Source organism: Ictidomys tridecemlineatus, chromosome 14 (genome assembly GCF_052094955.1).
Source record: "Ictidomys tridecemlineatus isolate mIctTri1 chromosome 14, mIctTri1.hap1, whole genome shotgun sequence".
Classification (NCBI taxonomy): Eukaryota; Metazoa; Chordata; class Mammalia; order Rodentia; family Sciuridae; genus Ictidomys; species Ictidomys tridecemlineatus.
Window position 1 is genome coordinate 63,572,137 of NC_135490.1, and position 21,629 is coordinate 63,593,765.

At 32.1% G+C, this 21,629-nt stretch overlaps 1 protein-coding gene across 1 annotated transcript in view; it reads left to right on the forward strand.

The window, feature by feature from the left end:
- Positions 1–21,629, forward strand: part of LOC101959192 (disintegrin and metalloproteinase domain-containing protein 32) — a 131,322-nt gene that overhangs the window by 76,282 nt on the left and 33,411 nt on the right. The window contains exons 11-14 of the mRNA XM_078031249.1: positions 9,055–9,191; positions 12,658–12,835; positions 15,073–15,165; positions 16,529–16,727. Coding sequence (XP_077887375.1) covers positions 9,055–9,191; positions 12,658–12,835; positions 15,073–15,165; positions 16,529–16,727 — 607 coding nt within the window. The remainder of the gene's footprint in view (positions 1–9,054; positions 9,192–12,657; positions 12,836–15,072; positions 15,166–16,528; positions 16,728–21,629) is intronic.

Genomic DNA, 21,629 nt, shown 5'->3' on the forward strand with positions numbered 1-21,629 from the left:
TGGTGAACAACAAAAAAAGAGGAAGGGTTTAACAACCCCCAGCCCTCCCTCCATCTTAGGGGTACATGGTCCAAAAACAAGCAAAAGGGCCTGAACATTTATTCTTATTAACAGTTTTGACCACCTCAGCAGATATCATCCCTTCATTATTTCTGTGTTCTTGATGTGCTGATTGGTTTGTCACACAGACATACACACACACACACACACACACACACACACACACATAGAAACACAGAAACACACACAGAAAACAAAAAAATTACAAATAGGTGATAAAAGTGATAAAAATGAAATGTATATGCTGATAAATACATATCATATGTATTTTCACACACACACATATATGTGTATATATGCTGAAATGCTGATATTTTTTATCATTTTTCACCCATTTGTAATTTTACTTTGTTTTGTATTTGGGGGCTTAAGGCTTTTTGTTTGGTTTGGTTTGAGGTTTTTTTTGTAGGTTTTAATTTTCATTTATCTTCTTTCTTCTCCCTCTAATTGCCGAATTCTCTTGTTCTCCATTTTTCTCTTTATTTTGCTTCTTTTATGTTTCTCTTCTTTCTTTATAGCCATCACTTACTACCTCTCTTCTGTTTTCCCTCTGTTTACTTGTTGAGTATTTTAAACTTTTTTTTGCCTAACTAATCCATTTTCTTTTTAATGAACTGTAGTTGTACCATATTTTAGAACTATTTAGCTTATATAATTTCTGCCCCCACCATTCATGTCATTGTGACTTTTAGTATATAAATGGCATAGTTGTCATCTGCTGTTTACCTTGATGCTAGATCTAATTGTTGTTGTTAACTGTAGTAGGCAGTAGGCATTTATTTTAATACTGTGTATTGTTTATTGCTATTGTTGCTATTGTTTGTTTTCCCTTTTCTGGAAAATGACTCTGATACTCTGAGTTCACAAGGTAGAGACTCTGCTGTTGAGCTATACCTGAAGTCCAGCCAAGAGAGATCACACCTTTATACACACACCAAAAAAAACCCCACTTAAGCTTCAACAACACTTTTTTTTAAAAATCAGTACTTTAACATATAGAATAAGGTAGATAAAAACTTCAAAATGATAACCAGGCCCAAAGTTGGAATAGACATCTGCTCTTACAGCAAAAAGGTTTTAAAATACTTCAGAGGAACCCATAGTGTTGAAGCAATTCTCAAAGACTGAATTAAATCAGTAAATCTGCAGTGGCAATCTGAGAGACATTGGAGATTGAAATTAACACTTAAATTATGCTGAGTCTATGCATTAAAGCTAAAATAAATTGGAAACACAGGAATTATTACAAAAACAATGGCTACTTACTGAAGGACACTCTCATAAAAGAGGAACAGGAATCCAGCTCAACAGATGCACAAGTGTAAGACCCTAGAAAACATGAAGAAACAGGCAAATAATCCTTTCCTCCAAACATACAATCCCACAACAAAATAGCCAACAGATATGAAACAGGATAATTCAAGAAGAAAACTATAAAAATTGATTATTAGAATGATTAACAAACTAAAAGAAGATCTAAAAAAAATGAAAGAGAAAATACAGGGGTGAAAGACCATTTTAATAAAGAGAGATTCTGAAAAGAAGCCAGTCAATGAAAACTCCTGGGAATGAAAGACATAATAAATCAAATAAATTTTCAGTTGAAAGTATCATCAATAGATTAGATTATGTAGAAAACAGAACTTTAGGCCTTGAAGACAACGTATGTTCTTTTATGATTAGAACATAAAAGAACACTGGGACATAATTCAGAGTTTTTGGAATTCAAGTGGGAATGTAGACACGGGCTAATGGCATTAGGAATGTTTTCAGTGAAATAATAGCAGAAAAAAGTTCAAACTTTAGAAATAGATGGATATCCATGCACAGGAGGCATACAGAACTCCAAAGACAAAAACTGAAAAAAACAAAGAACTCTTTAAGACACATCATGATCAAAAGGCCTAATATAAAAGAGTATTAAAAGTATCAAGAGAAAAATGTCAGATCACATTTAGAGGTAAACCAATAAAGCCCAGTACTGACTTCTCAGACACTAAAATCCAGCCAAGCAAGATTACTATAACCAGCAAAGCTAAGAATTTCCTGGATAAGGATAAATTTAAAGAATTTATGCCCACTAAGCCAACATGATAGTAAATACTTAAAAAATAAAAACACACAGGCCAGGCCTGGTGGCACAAACCTGTAATCTCAGCAGTTTAGGAGACTGAGGCAGTAGGATCGTGATTTCACAGCCAGCCTCAGCAAAAGCGAGGCACTGAGCAACTCAGTGAGGCCCTGTCTCTAAATAAAATTAAAAAAGGACTGAGGATGTGGCTCAGTGGTTGAGTGCCACTGAGTTCAATCCCGGGTACCTCTCCACTCTCCCCCGACAAAAAAAAAAAAAAAAATAGATAAAAAAAAGACACAAACCCCAGAGCTCCTGAATGGATGAAACTCAACAGAAGAGTAGTTAAGCAAATGGCAACTAAGACTGAATTAAATATATAAAACTAATCAAAAGGACACAAAATAACAAATGTCTTTCCATAATTGCTTTCATTGTAAATGGTCTTAACTGTTCAATTAAAAGATATAAACTTGGGGCTGGGGATGTGGCTCAAGTGGTAGCGTGCTCGCCTGGCATGCGTGCGGCCTGGGTTCAATCCTCAGCACCACATACAAACAAAGATGTTGTGTCCGCCAAAAACTAAAAAATAAATATTAAAATTCTCTTTCTCTCTCTCTCTCTCTCTCTCTGTCTCTCTCTCTCTCTCTTTAAAAAAAAGATATAAAGTTGGCAGAATGGATTAAAAACAAGACCCAAGTATGTGCTGTTTATAAGAGACTCATCTTATAGGCAAAGACAACTACAGCCTGAAAGTAAAAGAATGGAAAAAGATTTTCCTTGCAAATGGAGTCTGAAAGCAAACAGAAGTAGTTAAAGAAGACTCAAGGAAAAATAAATCAGAAGACATATGGAAGGTCATGACATATTGATAAAGGGAAAAATTCCCAAGAAAAATAGAATATTTTTGCCCAAATATTGGTTCACCTAATTGTATAAAACAAATACTTTTTGATATTAAGTCTCAGGCAGACAATACAACAATATTGGGTGATTTCTACATAATTTTCTCACTAAGAGACAGGTCATCCAGATGTAAAATCAATAAAGACACTTATGACCTAAGTATAACTATAATTCAAAAGAACCATAATCAATAGCTAAAGAATATTTCATCTAATGACAGCTGAATTCACTTTCTCTTCAGCATTTCATGGAAATGCTTAATATGGCCTTTTCTCCAAAATAGCCATATTTTAGGTCATAAAGCAAGTTTCAGCAAATAAAAAAATCCTTATAATCCTTTGAATTTTATCAGATCACAAGGGAATGAAATTAGAAACCAACAGTAAGAAAAATTATAAAACTACATAAACATGATACCCTTTTGAATGGATAAGAGAATAAATGAGAGACCCAAAATTAATGAAAGAAAGAGTTAAAAAAATAAAAAGGATCAATGTAGTCAAGTGTTGGTTCTTTGAAAAGATAAGATAAATAAACCCTTAGCCAAACCAAATCAATAAAATTAGAAATGAAAAAAGGATATACCAACACAGGCATTTCTGAAATCCAGAGAATCATTAGGGACTTTTTTGAAAACTCATATTCCAATGAACTAGAAAATCTAGAATATATTGACAAATTTCTAGACATATATGGCCTACCTGAATTGAACCAAGAGAATATAGAATACTAAACATACCATTATCATGTGTGTGTAATTCATCACATGAAGCAGTAATAAAAATCATTCCAACTTATCTAACACAGAAGGCCTGGGATGGATTCTCAGCTGAATTCTTCCAGATATAAAGAATAACTTATGCTAGTTCAGTCCTCCTTAAATTATTTCATGGAATAGACAGGAACACTCCCAAATTATTATAATGAAGCAGTGTCACCCTGGTATCAAAACCAGATAAAAATACATTGAGGAAAAAAAACCCTAAGCCAATATCCCTGATGAACACAGATGCAAAAATCCTTAATACTATTAATAATACACATTCAAAACACACCAAAGTGATTGCACACCATGATCAAGTAGGATTCATCCTAGGGATGCAAAGTTGGTTCAGCATACATTAATCAATAAATGTGATTCATAACATGTAGAATTAAGGACAAAAATCACAGGATTATCTCAATAGATGCCGTAAAGCCTTTGAAAAAAATCCATCATCTATTTATATTAAAAATACTGAAGAAACTAGAGGTAAAAGTAACATTTTACCATCATAAAGGTAATATATGTCAAAACCAAAGCCAGCATCATATTGAATGGAGAAAAACTGAAGGCATTTCCTCTAAAATTGGAAACAGGACAAGGATATCCCCTCTCACCTCTCACAATTCCTACTGAAGTTTTTGAAACTCTAGCCAGGGTAATCAGGAAAGGGAAGTAAATTAAATGAATGAAAACTGAGAAAGTGCCAAATTATCTGTTTGCCGAGGAGCTGAACCTATACTGGGAAGACCCAAATATTTCTACCTGATTGACTGTAGAGCTGATAAAGAATTTTACCAAAGTAGCAGGTTACAAGATCAACATACAAAAATCAATAGTTTCCCTATACTTTAATACTGAATCTGCTGAGAAAGAAATCAGGAAAACAATTCTATTCACAATAGCTTTACACACACACACATACACACACACACACACACATACACACACACACACACACACACATACACACAAACATAATTGAGAATATATCTAATTAAGGTAATGAAAAACCTCTTTAGCTAAAATTATAGAACACCGAAGGAAGAAATTAGAGAAGAACTTAGAAGATGAAAAGATTTCTTGTGTTCTTAGATAGGAAGAATTAATATTGCCAAAATGATCAAATTACTAAAAGCAATCCACAGATTCAGTGCAATCCCCATCAAAATGTCAGTGACACTCTTCACACAATTAATAAAACAGTCCTAAAATTTACATGGAAGAATAAAAGACTCATAATAGTCAAGCAATCAATCCTGAGTAACAAGAATTATGAATTAGACCCAAAATATTGCAATTGACAGGAGAAAATATAAAACCAACAATCCAACATAGTGGTGCAGGCACTGACTTTCCCAAAAAGACTCCTACAACTTAAGATCTAAAATCAAGAATCAATAAGTGAGGTGCATCAAATAAAAAATCTTCTGCACATCAAAAAAAAATTAGGAAGCTTTGTAGAGAGATCTGCTTGATAGGAGCCAGTCTTCAGTTGAGGGATGCAGCCATTTCACATGTAACCAAATACCCTGACCTCACTGTTCTCCTTCCTCCTTACTGCTCCTTATTGAGCAAAACTAAAAGATAAGGAAGCCCATTGATGTAGTTCACTCAATTCAGTGTTCCATGGTACAAGCAGGGTGGAGAATGGTGGAAGCTGAACCTAGAAGGGTGAAAAGAATATCTTCAGCACAGTCCATTCATGTTGGCTTTCATCTGTTCTTTTCGAGATGAAAAATGATCAACCTGAACATAGTCCCATTAACTAACATTATTAATTTAGTCCTATTCCTAATGGAAACCAGAAAGTTAGCTCCACGCCCCCCCCCCAGGTGTTGTTTATATGTGTTACTAGGAGGTAAAAAGGAAACAAACTATTGCTGTGCTGTTCCCACTTGGTCCCTGGTCGTGAATAATCAGAAGAGCTTCTTCCTTTGCCCCACGTTCCACACTCCTCTTACCTGCTCCAGGACCCTTAGCTTGATTGGGTTATTTGTCCTGTGGGATATATGAATCCTGTGGTATTTGTCATGTGGGGTATGAGTCCTTGCTAGTTTTCTCTTTGTTATTTTGACAACAACTATTTGGTGTCATTATATAGCACTAACAAAGTTTCCTTTTAGATCTATCCTCTCCAGTGATTCCTTTCTCTCCCTGTCTATTCAGTGTCATTAAAGAGCCTAAAACGTCCATTGAACTCTCTTAAATATCTAATTCAATGGTGTCATGAGTATGTTCCCCTGGTGAAAGAATTCTTCCCACAGGTACTAATACACAAATATATAGATTTCAAGGTCCCCAAAACAGAAAATATGAATTGCTTAGTATTTTTGTTTGTTTGTTTTTTGGTTTTATAGTTAAAGGGGCACCCTCACCATTGCCTCCTATGTTCTCAGTCTCATGCCTAATGCTACTGGGCAGATGGCACCAAATTTTGGCTGCTGATTTAGGATAATTTTAGTAACATCTTTCCCAGCTCTCAGGATATGGTCTCTTAGCTGGTTCCACAAGTGAGTCCTGAACCAGCCTTAATGCCATTCTAGTAAGCCAAGTGCTTCTGGGTTATGAGACATGTGACAAGCAAATCCTGTAGTAGTGAATCCACTTCCATAAATACTGTGTCACAAAATGTGACCCTGATCTGAACTGAGAATCAGAAGTGCTAGACATTCTGTCAATATAGGTAAATATTGGTAGAAACAGTGCAGACAGGCAATATGTGAAAACAAATCTTTCTCTCTGGTGAAAGAATGATTCAATGTAATGAATCTATCTACAGTTGACTGGCTAATCCAACATAGTGCTATAGTTGGGGCTCATCACTGGCAGGTAGGGTGCTTCATTCTGTAGGAAGCCATGCAAAGCCAACCATCTCTCTTTTTAAGTAACATGAACAGTTACTGCTTGAAATTAGGCCTACTTGAACATTTTTTTGTTTGTTTTGTTTTGTTTTGAGTCAGTGTCTTACTATTTTGCTCAAGCTAGCTTCAAACTTGAAATCCTTCTGCATCAGCCTCCCAGGCAGATGTTATTGCAGGGATTAGCTATCATGTTCAACTTCCACTTGGTCTTTTGAATAAGGCTTTAAATTCTAGTTCTGGCTGTTGGTAGTGTATCTTGCTGACCTAGTTATAGATTAAGCCCATGATTTTGCCTTCTCTTTTAATGATGGGCATCTATCTGTTCATAAAGAGTTGTGAGAGAGGCAGCAAAAGAAGCACAATACATTGGCATTCTGAAACACCTGCTTGTGCAGTTTACTTGTTCTTTCTAAACCTATTCAATGAAGTATTGCTGTGAATATCCTACTTGATGGTTTGTGGATCAAATAATATCTATTTCATAATGAGACATTCAGGTCAAGGTTGCTTAATGTTTCACGGTCAAGTTTACCTTTACTAGGACAAGTTTTGAGCCAGAAGCTGTAATGGAATAGCTGGCACATTGTTCAGAGAAACTTGGCATATGTTGCCTTTAATAACCAAATAAGTCCTTCAAACATATAATTCCATTTTATTATAGTGGGATACATGAAATACAGAAATATGTGTCTACTTTTATAAGAGTACCTTGATAGGATGCCAACCACTGCACCCAAATAAACTTAACTGCTGTGGTAGATTACTAAGTGTTATGGATTTTACTTCCTACTCTCCATAATACATATATTTTACTAAAACATCTGCACATCAATTTACTGTACATCAATACAGTGGAGCCATATATGCTGTGTGGGCTATAAAGACAATCTCTCTGGTATAGTATAGCAAGCAGATTGGGAGAGTTGATAAGGATGAGTATAGCACTTACTGATTCCCTATGATTTTACCTTTACTGAAGGCAAACTACTTTCTTGTTTTTAATTGCTGATGGATTAAAAAAAGGAAATTACTATGTCAGTTTATGCATACCAGTTTCAAAGACCGGGTTGATTTTTCCCAGTAAAGATACTGTGTTGCAAATATCCACCAAATTAGTTTTGCATTTATTCTCCATCTTTTACTTGGCTTTTGTATACAAGTGAGTTAAATGATGATGTTATATGTATCAGTAATCCTATAATTTCAAACTTTGATGATAATATAGTTTATATAATATCACTAGAAAAATCATATTACTTTTTATTTATCATCTTGGGAGCATTTTGGGTCTTCCTATTGCCCTCCTCATCATAATAGTTCTCAGTTCCATTTGTTAGGGACCAATATGGGAATTGTTTCATATTTTTATTCTAGGCATAATTCTGGAATTTATGAAATAATAATAGGCTATATCTTCAGCTCTTTTATAAAATATTTAGTTAGTTAGTTAGTTAGTTTTAGGGGTACACATATCTTTATTTTTATGTGGTACTAAGGATAGAACCCAGTGCCTCATATTTGGTAGGCAAGCACACTACCACTGAGCAACAATCCCATCCCCATCTGCAGTTCTTTTTTATCCACTCTTAGGTGGATTTGAAACCAGGTCCTTTGAACACCTGATCTCCATAAGCCAGTATTTTTGCAAGTTGACTTAAAAACTTTATTATCACTATTGACACATTAGCAATTAAATGGCTTTACTTACCTGACAAATTTGCTCCCATCTATATCTTATTCTATGCCAACTTTGGTCTTAATTTGAGAAATCTGATGTATTGCATACCATGTAAATTTACCAATATTACCAGTATCTTATTTCTCCTGGGTAAGAAAGTTATCTGTGCACTGATTTTTATGTGATCAGCCCAATTTAGGAAAGCTGTCTAGAAGGTCTATATCTATTTTATGTGGCTTCTTCTGCTAACAATCACTGTGTCATTGTGGGTCCTAGAAGGAAGCAGAAAACACACTCACATTGAGTAATTTTGTTATTTGGCCATTTCATGGGCTAGTAGGAGATCATGTAGATATATACCAGAGTTGTTGTATGAAATTGAATGAATTAAAGACTATGGTTCATATAGCCAAAAGTCCAATGAAATTTTTTTAATTAAAATAGTCCTTTTATATAGTTATGGTAGCTACTTAAGAATTTTGTTAGGTGTTCAAATGTTACATTATAGTAAAGATTAGCATTGACTCAATGTTCCAGTATCTCAGTGAAATTTCATAAGAGTTTTAGCATCTCTTCTCTCCAAGGAAACATATCTCTCTGTCCTTAAGTATTGTATATGAAAAAAAAATGTTCAGAATTATAAAAGTTTTATATTTTTCTAACCACTATTCAAAGAAATACTTTTCATTTAAATTTTTTGTTGTTACTGTAGTATCCCAAGGGCATAACTTTGGATGCGTTTTCAGTTATTTTTGCCCAAATGCTGGGACTCAGTCTGGGAATATCATATGATGATCCAAAGAAATGTCAGTGTTCAGAAGCCATCTGTGCAATGAATTTAGAAGCTATGTAAGTTTTAAAAATAGATTTATTTATTGGTTATGTTTATTCTGTTTTAAATATAATACTCATAGCTCAAATTAGCTATAAAGGGATAAAGTTCACTATAAAACATTAACATGTAAGAGTAGTATGGAATGAGGTATACCATTAAAGACAATCAAGGATAGCAAATTAAGTCAAGGATAGCAATTAAAATATGTATCAGCAAGGGTATTTTTTGTAGGATATGTATTGTATGAAAGCAATGAGTAAGGATCTTTAAAAATATGTTAGAAGGCTACAACAAATTTTTTTTCCTTTTAGGTAGAATTTTTAGAATTTTAGAATTTTTAGAATGAGAAGTCTTAGTACGAGACCACTATCAAATATATGATGTTTGTGTAACTTTAAACAAATTCTTTAACCTTGTTTAAACTTACTTTTCTCATCTTTGTGAATAATTATTCCTATTTTCTTATTTTTAAGGGTGATATAAGAACAAATGAGAAAAAATTGTAGAACCTATAAGTATGTGATGGTAATTTCTAAATTTACCAGTATTCCCAAAATAATTCATTAGACAAGAGCACATGTTTTTAGTATATTACAGTTTTTGTTTGTAAAAATGGCCTATGATAAGTTTGACCTAGTCATTACTAAAGAACTACTAAAAAATTGAAAGTGAGACTAGGTGCTAATTTTTGAACTCATATTCTTTATTAAAGTTACTTCTAAGTACCATCTAAGGGTTAACTCATGTGTTCTATAAATAGAACAATTAAAAACATATACTTGTATATACACATATAATTATATTACAGATTATCTCCAAAAAGTATACTAACACATACACATACAACATGTCCTTATATGGATATATTACTTATAGTATATATGTCATCCATCTGGATGGATAAATGGACTGTACATGTATATCAAAAAATATGAGAATTACTCTTCATTTGGCCTATGCTTAAATATGCTATGAATAAATGTTTTCTGTAGATCACCCAGAGTTTATGATAATAATGTTAATGATAATAAAGATAATATATATTTACATTGTACTTAATATGTGCTAGAGACCATTCCAAAAACTTTACACTTATTAATTTATTTGATTCTTACTATAACCCTATAGTTCAGGTTCTGCTATTTCCATTCTTATATTTAAGAAACTTGAGTTATAAAAAAGATAATTACTTATGGTCAGATAGCTAGTTTGTGGCCAACGTGGGTTTTGAATCTGTATTAATAAAACTTTATATTTGTATGGTACCTTGTGAGTGTTTATCTTGCTTTTTACGAAACCTAAAAATACTATATATATATATATATATATATATATATATATATATATATATATATAGACACTTTTGCATTTCTCATACATTATTATATGTTAGCTCTTAAAAAAGGCATGGAGGTAAGACAAATATTTCCATCTAATTTGCTTTTTAAAAAAGTCCCTGGGATACAAAAAGCCCAGAGTGCATGGGATGCATGGTTAATTAGCTGCCAAATCTCCATGTATTTTATGCAAGAAATTAGTAAGGATCTTTAAAACTATGTTGGAAGGGTATAACATTTTTAAAAGTATTTTAGCCAGAATTTTAGTTTTTCTTTTAGGTTAGTTTGAGGTAGAAACTATTATGCAAAGAATGAGACGTCAATATCAATAACACCAATAATCTTCAATATGTTAATAAAACCAGAGAATTGAATTAGGTACTTCACTTATTTGATAATATTCAATTCTCACAACAACCTTATGAAGTAAATGACATTATTTTCCCTATTTTTAGGTAATAAAATGAAATAGTTTTGAATTAAAATTTTTCTTAAAATTTCAATTTTGAAGATACAATCAACAAAATTTAAAGTTCATAGTAAAATAATATGTAACATTAGTATTTCAGGAAATATTTTATTAAATTATGCAATGTTAAAAAAATGAATTGTTGGGTAAAAATACCTGAACTTGAAGTCATAAATAATGGTGTGATCAATGTCTCCTCATTCCCCTCCCCAGTTCTCAGCCCTTGGTAACCACCATTCTACTTTGCTTTTTTGTATGTAGATCTGGGTCCCATGTGCAAATGTTCTAAAATCTGAAAAAATCCAAAATCTGAAATACTTCTCTAGCTTTGTGGATAGGATACTCAACTTTCATTTGCATATAACTTATACACATCCTTCTATAAACTTCAAATCATCTCTAGATTAGTTAAAATACTGAACACAAAGTAAATGCTGCATAAAAAATTGTCATATTGTATTGTGTAGGGAATAAATACAAAACAAATTGTGTGCATGTTCAATACACACAAGCTTTTAAAGATATTTTCTACCTGAGCTTGTTTGGCTCTGAGGATGTGGAACCTACAGTTCCATATATACAGTTGGAAGGCCAACTGTATATACCACACTTGCTTTATCCATTCATCTATTGCTGGACATTCAGTCTGACTTCATACCTTGGTTATTGTAAATTTGTACAGAATGGAGACAATAATTAATAAAGTGCCAATACTTGAAAATTGCCAAGAGAGTAGATTTTATGTGTTCTTGCTATAGCAGAATATAAGTAGGTGAAGTGAGGAACATGTTGGTTTTATTTAAGCATTCTACAATTAATGTATGTGACAAAATACCATATTTTACCACACAATTATATGTACAATTTAAAAAATTGTGAATACTTATTCTTTGATTTACAAACTCTATGACTTTTGAGGTTTTTAGCATCTCACCTACTTCAATTTCTTGAAAATGTCGATAACACCAGCCTCCTTCGTTAGTGGTGTAGATTAAATAATCACATGTATTAAGTATGTGGCTCATAGTAGGTGTTCAATAAATGGTAGTTTCCTCCTTGCTTTATAGAATTGTACTGTGCCCATATTGATTCATCCTTTGGAAGTATTCTCTAAAGTGTCCTTATTAGTATTATATAGATAAAAGTACATAAAATTTTGATAAATGCACATTTTCTTTGAGGTCTTTGAGGAATTTCTGTACTTAGCACAGTATAACTTGTTTAATAAAGTTTGTCATTAATTTGGTATAACTTTTTATTTGGATCAATTTCTACTCAAGTCCTCTGTTTTTTTAATTGGTAGGTTAAATTTACTATTATTTTTGCTAATTGTTTGTACTTAATTTTTTAATAAAAAATATATATTCCAGTGGAGTCACATGACCTCCTCACAAATAATTATGAACATTTCTTTTTTTAAAAAAATTATTTTTAAGTTTTAGGTGGACACAATATCTTTATTTTACATTTATGTGGTGCTGAGGATCAAACCCAGTGCTTTGTGCATGCTAGGCGAGCACTCTACCACTGAGCCACAACTTCAGCCCAATTATGAACATTTCTTATGAACATTTGTTGTTTCCTATTAAATTTAACATTTTGAATGTAACTTATATGATATAGAATATGTTTTCTGAAGTGTACTGACCATGACATTATATGAATCACCTTTAGGCAAACTACTGGTGTGAAGAGTTTTAGCAATTGCAGTATAAGGGCGTTCAAAAATTTCATTGAAAGTATGGGTGCCAAATGTCTTCAGAATAAACCTCTAATGCAAGTAAATCCAAGACCAGTTTGTGGCGATGGCAAAGTGGAGGGAAATGAAGCCTGCGATTGTGGTACTGAAGAAGTAAGTCTGATAACTAAAAAAATTGATGAATAATTTTTTTATTTTAGTTAATATCTTGTTTTGTAAATGTTATATTTATCAAATATATCTGAGTATCATGTAGAACACTGGTAGTAAGTGAATCGTGTTGAAGTACATAAAAGAAAATACTGTCTAGGTTTTACAGGTTGAAAATTCTTGAACAAATTTAAAATGTAATGCAAAATCTATTGATAATGGGTAAAGAGGAATTTAGAATAAGCATTTTTATTCCAACCAAATATGTGTTTCCAAATCTTTGCTTTTCCTTCAGCTATTTTATATACATTTATTGAAGATTAATCTCTCAGCAGTATGCCATGTGTCCCTGATTACAAGGCAGAAATGACATTAGGGCTTGGCACATACATGGGTCTGAATTACTTGTATGCACCATTGTATTCTTTTAATTACTATGTTTTACCCTGTGGTAGAATGAGTCCTTCCTCTTTACTCTTATTTCTATTAAAAAGTTTTATTGAGGTACAGTCTACAAGTATTAATATGTACCCATTTTAAGTGGACAGGTTGAACTTCAACAAATGTACAACTAAGACAGATTATTTTCATCATTCCCAAAGTTTGCTTATGCTTCTCTAGTATTTCCCAGTTCTGCTTCTGATTTTTTCGGTTTTCTTTGATTCTGTAAATCATTAAAATGGAATGATATAGCATGTATTATAAAGCATTTTTGAGATTCATTCATGTTGTTGCGTGTCACCATAGTTTTTGTTTTATTTTGAGTGATATGTCATTTTATGGATATACCACAATATTTTCCATTCACCTGCTAATGGACTTTTGAGTTGTTAAAAATATTGGTCCACTATCCTTGATTCCTAAGAGTAGAATTGCTGTGTCATATAGTAAGTGTTTATAAGAAATTGCAAAATGTTTTTCAAAATTGTTATGTCATTTTATACTCCTGTCAGCAACATAAAACTGTTAGTTCCTTTATATCTCATCACCACTTGATGTTGTCAATCTTTTCAGCAGTTTTGTCATGATTTTATTTGTATTTTCTTGATGACATTAATGAAGAAAAGCATATTCTTTTGTCGTTATTGGTCATTTATTTCTTAATTTTATTTTTAATTGAAAAATAATCTATTTATGGGATACAATGTGATGTTTTGGCATATGCTTACATTTGGGAATTTTAATCAAACTAGTTAGCAAATCTATCACTTCACATACTTATGTTTTTGTGGTAAGAACATTTAGAATATACTCTTTCATGTAGTTTTTACAGGGCAGAATAATTAGCAAGAAATGTTCTGTTTATTTGCCTGAAAATATTTTTACTTAATATTCATATTTAAAAGGCATTTTCATTATTTGTAGAATTATGAACTAATAATTTTTTCTTTTGTTTCCTTAAAGAGGAGATTTTATATTCTTCATGCTTATTTTAGTTCTGATCAAAAGTCAGTAGTAATCATCACTATTATTTTCTTGTGCATGAATTTTTTTTCTGGCTGTTTTCAAAATATTCTTTTTAGCTTTGGTTTTAGCAGCTGAACAAGATGTACCTGTGTATAGTTCTATTGATATTTATCCTGCTTGGACTTAGATGAGTTTCCTGGATGTGTAAGATTTTAGTGTATTTGGTAACATTTGGTAAACTTTCAACAAAAACTAACTTTACCCTCTGACCTTTTCCTAGTTTTTAACTCCAATCACACACATATTAGAGTGTTGATATTGTCTTACGATTAGTGGGGACTCTGATTTTTTCCTTTTCCTTTATTTCTGTTTGAGTATTTTTATTACTGCTTCTTCAAGTTCACCTGTTTATCTGCAGTGTCTAGTATATTTTAAACCTGTGCAAAAAATGTCTTCTATGTAGAAATCTAGAGCTCTTTTCTTAGGTGTCTCACTGTTAACAATAATCTGTTCCACTAATTCAGTGACTTCAGCCATCTTTGTATTTTTAAGTCACTGAGATCATCATGGTCTGATACTATTGGAAAATGCCTCCATTTATTTTCCTGGTTTTCTATTTGGATAGGAAGATAAGTGGAATATCAGATATTCTGTTATAATTTAAAGTAAAAGTCTTACACTAATGTTTGAAAAATGTTTAGGAATGCTAAAATTAATAAATGTTGGTAACATTCATTTCCTTCCTCAAAATTAAGAACAAGCTCAGAGAACGTAGCTTCTATCAAAATTTTTATTATCATGTATTTTTACTTGTGAATTCCATTCATTTATAGCAATGTGGTCCTGCTAGCTGCTGTGATCCTGCAAACTGTATTCTGAAACAAGGATCGCAATGTGACACAGGACCGTGCTGCAGTAACTGTCAAGTAAGATTTAAGTTGACAAAAATTTTACAAGCACATTGAATCATGTATAGGATACATTAGGACATGTAGAGCTATAGTTAAGTCAGGATAAGTGACCTTAATAAATAAAGAGATAATAAGTTCAGAATTATATTTCTGATCTATTACATTTTTGTTAGGTGTTGCGATCACTTTCTAATGCTAATTTCCCCACTCACCTGATGCAGTTGTTTTTAAGCCTTGATTTACAGTTATTATAAAATTCTTCAATATAGGAGATCTTCATTGAAAGGAACAGTTATTCTTTCACTCTACCCAGTATTTAGGGTTTTATAAATAAAAAAAATGTTACTGGTTGTGATAAGTATCTGTACACATGCAGTTGAAAATTACAGTAATTTTCCATACATGTTTAAGAAATAGAAGTCACTAAATGGTACAGTTTACAAATAGTGCCTAAAGAAAAAAATTTAAACTGTGAATTTTTTATTCAAAGATCATTTGACTAAAACAAGTCACATTTTAGCTTATGTGGTAAAGATGTTGACTGCTGTTCCATTTTGTTCTTTTCAGTTCTTCAAATACATTTGTAACAAGATTCCCATAAGAGAATGTCTCTGTTGAACTATCTACCATGGGTCCTGTCTTATTGACTGTCTTTAATTGACTGTGCTTAATTTATGTTTTTCCTAGAATGTTTTCATTCTAGGTTACATTCTTAGTCTGTAATATTCTTAGTGTTGACTTGAAATAATCAAGTATGATAGATGCTCACTTGACTCTTTACATATGTTTTCAGAATTTTATATATGCAACAATTAATATAATTATAATAATATTATATAATTCAGGAGAAATATAATTCAGGAGAAAGACTGCAGTGCTGCTTCTTCATTAATATCCCCCAAGGTTGATCTGCTTCCATAAATCATTCTTCTGTTTCCCTTCCTTCATTCTCAGTTATTTATGTTTCATGTTTATCAAAGAATGTTTGTAAGTATTGTGGTATGTTTGTAAGTATGGAATACTTACAAATAGTGGTTTCAATACATACGTATATAATATTTGGAAATTGACTTTTAATTAAAATTTTTTTTCAAAAGAAATCATTTTCCAAGGCTAAATGTGGTTTTTTTTTTGTTCCTTGTACTGAAAGCACAAATAAAATTTTGGCTTTCATTATATCCACTTTTTCTTATATGTCTCATCTCCTGTTTTAATTGATAGCATTCAATTAATTTTCAATGTTGGAATAATGATTTATACTAAAAAATGTCTTGTACAATGAGTAAAAATTATAAATAATTGACACACTTTTGAAATATTGACAAATACAACAATGTTACATGAAATACTTTTCTTTTTATATTTTAATTTCTATTAGTTGTCAGCAGCAGGTACTACATGCAGACCTGTAGTACACCCTGAATGTGATATAGCTGAGGTTTGCAATGGAAGTTCACCAAGTTGTCCACAAGACATATTTGTACAAAATGGACATACTTGCAAACAAAATAAGTTTGTTTGTTATGAAGGAGACTGTCATGATCTGGATGCAAAGTGTGAAGTCTGGTTTGGAAAAGGTAATTTTTTTGTTACATCTAAATAGTTGGCCTTCACTATTGCTATTAATATTACCAAGGCTATATATGCTGCATGTATATGAATATATATATAAACATATATATTTTATATATATGTAAAATATTATCAACATATGTATTAATTTTTCATCTTTATTGAAGTAGAGTTGAAAAAATTGTATATCTTTAGGTATATATGACTTTATGTTTTCATGTATGTATACATTGTGAGATATTTACCACAGTCAAGTTAATTAGAATAGTCATCATTTCACAGTTACCATTTTTTATTTAAAAAACTTAACAAGTATACTTAGTAAATTTAAATATTGAATTACAGTATTGTTTACTGTAGTTACATGTCTGTACTTCTGATCTCTTGAACTTATCTCTTATGCATAACTGAAACTTTGTACCTTTTTAAAATTTTTTATTTAAGAAATTATTTTTTATTAGAGCATTATATTTATACATAATAGTTGTGTTCATCCTGGCAAAAATGTACATGCATGGAATTTAGTTTCAATACATGTTCCCCCCCTTTTTTCCTCTCTTCTCTCTTCCCATTCTCCTTTTCATACTCTACTAATCTTTCTTTTGCTAATCTATTTTTAATTTTTTTATTGGCTCTTTCTACTTGTACATAAAGGTGAAATACCCTGTGGTATATTTATATATGCACATAGCATGATTAAAAAATCATTCCATATTTTATTCCCTTTCCTATTCCTCCTTTCTCCCTCTTGATGTTTTAATGTACTCATCTTTCCCATATCTTCATGATATCTGATTCTCCCCTCCTTCTTTTTTATTATTTTGCTCTAGCTTCCACATATGAGAGAAAATGTTCAACTCTTGATTTTCTGAGACTGACCTATTTTAAATTAGCATAATGTTCTCCATTTCTATCCATTTGCCAGCAAACACCATTATTTCATTCTTATTTAAGACTGAGTAAAATTCCATTGGGTATATATACCATAATTTCTTACTCCATTTATCTATTGATGCATCTGGGTTGATTTCATAATTGACTCTTGTGAATTGTGCTGCTATAAACATTGAAGTGGCTGTATTGATTAATTTTAGTTCTATTAGATAAATGCCAAGAAGTGGGCAAGCTGGGTCATACACTGGTTCCATTCCTAGTTTTCTGAGGAATCTCCATACTGCTTTGTAGAGTATTTGCACAATTTGTAGTCCCACCAGGAATGTATGAGTGTACCTTTCCTCTCACATCCTTGCTAGCATTTATTATTATTTGTATTTTTGATAATTACTATTTTGACTGGAGTGAGATGAAATCTTAGTGTAGTTTTGATTTGCATTCCCGTGATTGTTATATTATGGCAAAATTGCAATAAATCACTGAGTTTATCTTAAAGCAGGAGATGGAAACCTTTTTCACGAGTTGGTCATCAGGATTCACCAGCTAGTGGGGCAAGGCACAGGCTGCAAGTCTGCATCCTTCGACCCCCTTTAGGGGTTTGAGTAAACCTTTTATACCATAAATAAAGCATATCAGTACATTAATCATAAGTGGCTGTTCCTATGATTCAAGACCATAAACAAACATCAAGCTCTAAAATCATAAGCAGAAGGGGAAGTGAGTCAAAACAACCCTAGTTGAGTATAAGCTAAAGAATGGTTACTAACATCTAGACAGTCATTCTCTGACTGGGTACTATGTCCAAGAAAAATGGGAACCAAAAAGAGAATAATTTTACATTGCATAAGAATTGCCATTTTGTGTTGCCAAACATGCTATGCTAAGCAACTATTGATGGGTACAGAGGCAAGGTGTTCCCATGGGAGAAGCATTTCTTACATGACATGCAGTATCAAGGTAAAATGGAGTGTGTTTGGTCATTGCCCATATAGCCTGGCACATAACAGTTAAGAGGTGTTGAACATTTTTTTTTCATATATTTGTTGGCCATTTGTGTTTTTTCTTTTGAAAAATTCCCATTTAGTTTTTTTGTCCATTTATTGATTGGGATTTTTTTTTGGTGTATTTTTTTTCAGTTTTTTATATGTTCTGGATAATAATCCCCTGTCAGAGAAGTAACTGGAAAAGATTTTATCCTGTCGTGTAGACTCTCTCTTTATGCTTTTAATTGTTTCTTTTGCTGTGCAGAAGCTTTTTAATTTGATAGCATCCTGCTTATTTATTTTTGGTTTTATTTCTTGAGCTTTAGGGGTATTGTTAAGGAAGTCAGTGCTAGCATCAATATGATAGAGTGTTTACTCTGTTTTCTTCTAGCAATTGTAAGGTTTCTGGTCTAATTCCCAAGTCTTTGATCCATTTTGATTTGACTTTTGTGCAGGATCAGAGATAGGGATCTAGTTTCATTCATATATTATATATAGTAGTATGGCCATTTTGACAATGTTAATTATGCCTATCCAAGAATTTGGGAGCTCTTTCCTTTTTCTAAGGTCTTATTGAATTTCTTTCTTCAGTGATCTATAATTTTCATTGTATATACCTTTAAATTTTCTTGGTTAGAGTAATATCCATTTTTTAAAGATTATTATAAATGAGAGGGGTTTCTTGATTTTTTTCTCAGTAAAATCACTGTTGGAGTATAGGAGAGCTATTTATTTATGGGCGTTGATCTTGTATCTTGCTATTTTCATGAATTTGTCAGCTCTGCAAATCTTGTTGTAGAGTATTTTGGGTCATCTAGATAGAAAATCATGTCATCAGCAAACAGAGATAATTTAATAACTTCTTATTATATTTTTATCCCTTTAATTTTCTTCTCTTATCTGATTGCTCTGGCTAGAGTTTCAAGAACTATATTGAGTGGAAGTGGTGAGAGTGGACAACCTTATCTTGTTCTTGATTTTAGATAGAATGCTGTCATCTTCTCTCCATTAACTATGATGTTGGCTTTGTCATTTGGGTTTGTCATAGATGGTCTTTATATTGCTGAGATAAGTCACATCTATCTCTGTTATCTCTAGAATTTTTTACAAAAGTGGGTGCTGGGTTTTATTAGAGGCCTTTTCTGAATTTATTGAGATAATCATGTGATTCTTGTCCTGAATTCTATTTAGTGGTAAATTACATTTATTGATTTGCATATGTTGAATCAACTTTATATCCCTGAAATGGAATTCACTTAATCATGGTTTATTATCCTCTTGATGTATTTTTGAATGTGGTTTGCTAATATTTTATTAAGGATTTTTGCATCTATGTGAATTAGAGATATTGATCTGTAGTTGTGTTTGAGATATAGTGTGAGGTCATTTATTTGTTGGCTTTTTCTTCCTTTAAGAAATGAATTCCATGAAATGAATTTTCCTCTTAGTACTGCTTTCATAGTGTCCCAGAGATTTTGATACCTCCAAGAATTTTTTAATTTCTTCTTTGATGTCTTCTGTAACCCATTGTTCATTCAGTAGCATATTGCTCATTCTCCATGTGATTTAGGGATTTCTTCCTTATTTTATCATTGTTTTCCGATTTCATTCCATTATGATCAGATAAAATGCATGGTATATCTCTACTCCTTTGTATTTTCCCTGTGACATAATATATGGTCTATTTTTGAGAAGGATCCATGTGCTGCTGAGAAAAAAAGTGTATCCACTTGATGTTGGGTGAATATATTCTATATACATCAATTAAGTCTAAGTTATTAATTGTGTTATTGAGTTCTATATTTTCTTTATTCAATTTTTGTTTGGAAGATCTGTACAGTGGTGAGAGAGGTATATTAAAATCACTCATGATTATTGTGTTGTGGTATATTTGTCTCTTGAACTGGAGATTTTTTTTGATGAACATAGTTGCCCATTGTTTGAGGCATATATATTAATGATTGTTATGTCTTGTTGGTGTATGGTTCCCTTGAGCAGTATGTAGTGTCCTTCTTTATCCCTTTTGATTAACTTTGGCTCGAAGTCTATTTTATTTGAAATGAATATGGACACTCCTGCTTGCTTCTGAGGTCCGTATGAGTGGTATGATTTTCCCCAACCTTTCACCTTCAGTCTGTGTATGTCTTTTCCTATCAGATGAGTCTCTTGTAGGCAGCAATTGTTGGATCTTTTTTTAAAATCAGTCTACTAGCCTATGTCTTTTGATTGGTGAGTTTAAGCCATTAACATTTAGGGTTACTATTGAGGTATAGTTTATACTTCCAGCCATATTTGTTTATTTGTTATTTAACATGATTTGTTTTTCCCCTTTGATTAGTTTTTTCTTTACTGTACTATCTCCTACTATTGGTTTTCATTGTTATTTTTAATTTCCTCTTCATGTAATGTTTTGCCAAGGATGTTTTGCAGTGCTGGTTTTCTAGCTGCAAATTCTTTTAACTTTTGTTTATTGTGGAAGGTTTTTATTTCATCTTCAATCCTGAAGCTTAATTTTGCTGGATGCAAGATTCTTGGTTGGAACCCATTATCTTTCAGCGTTTGAAATATGTTGTTCCAGGATCTTCTAGCTTTCAGGAGCTGTGTTGAAAGATCAGCCATTAACCTGATTGGTTTACCCCTAAATGTAATCTGCTTTCTTTCTCGTGTTGCTTTTAAAATTCTCTCCTTATTCTATACGTTGGGCATCTTCATTATAATGTGTCTTGGTGTAGATCTCTTGTGATTTTGCACATTGGCATACTGTAGGCTTCTAGGATTTGGATTTCTGTTTCATTTTTCAAGTCTGAGAAGTTTTCTAATATTATTTCATTGAACAGATTGCTCATTCTTTTGGTTTGGACCTCTATGCCTTCCTGTATCCCAATAATTTTTAAATTTGGTCTCTTTATGCTATCCCATATTTCTTGGATATTCTTTTGTGGTTTCTTATCAGTCTCACTGAGCTATCTACATTCTTTTTGAGATGATATACTTTGTCTTTGTTGTCTGATGTTCTATTTTCTAAGTGTT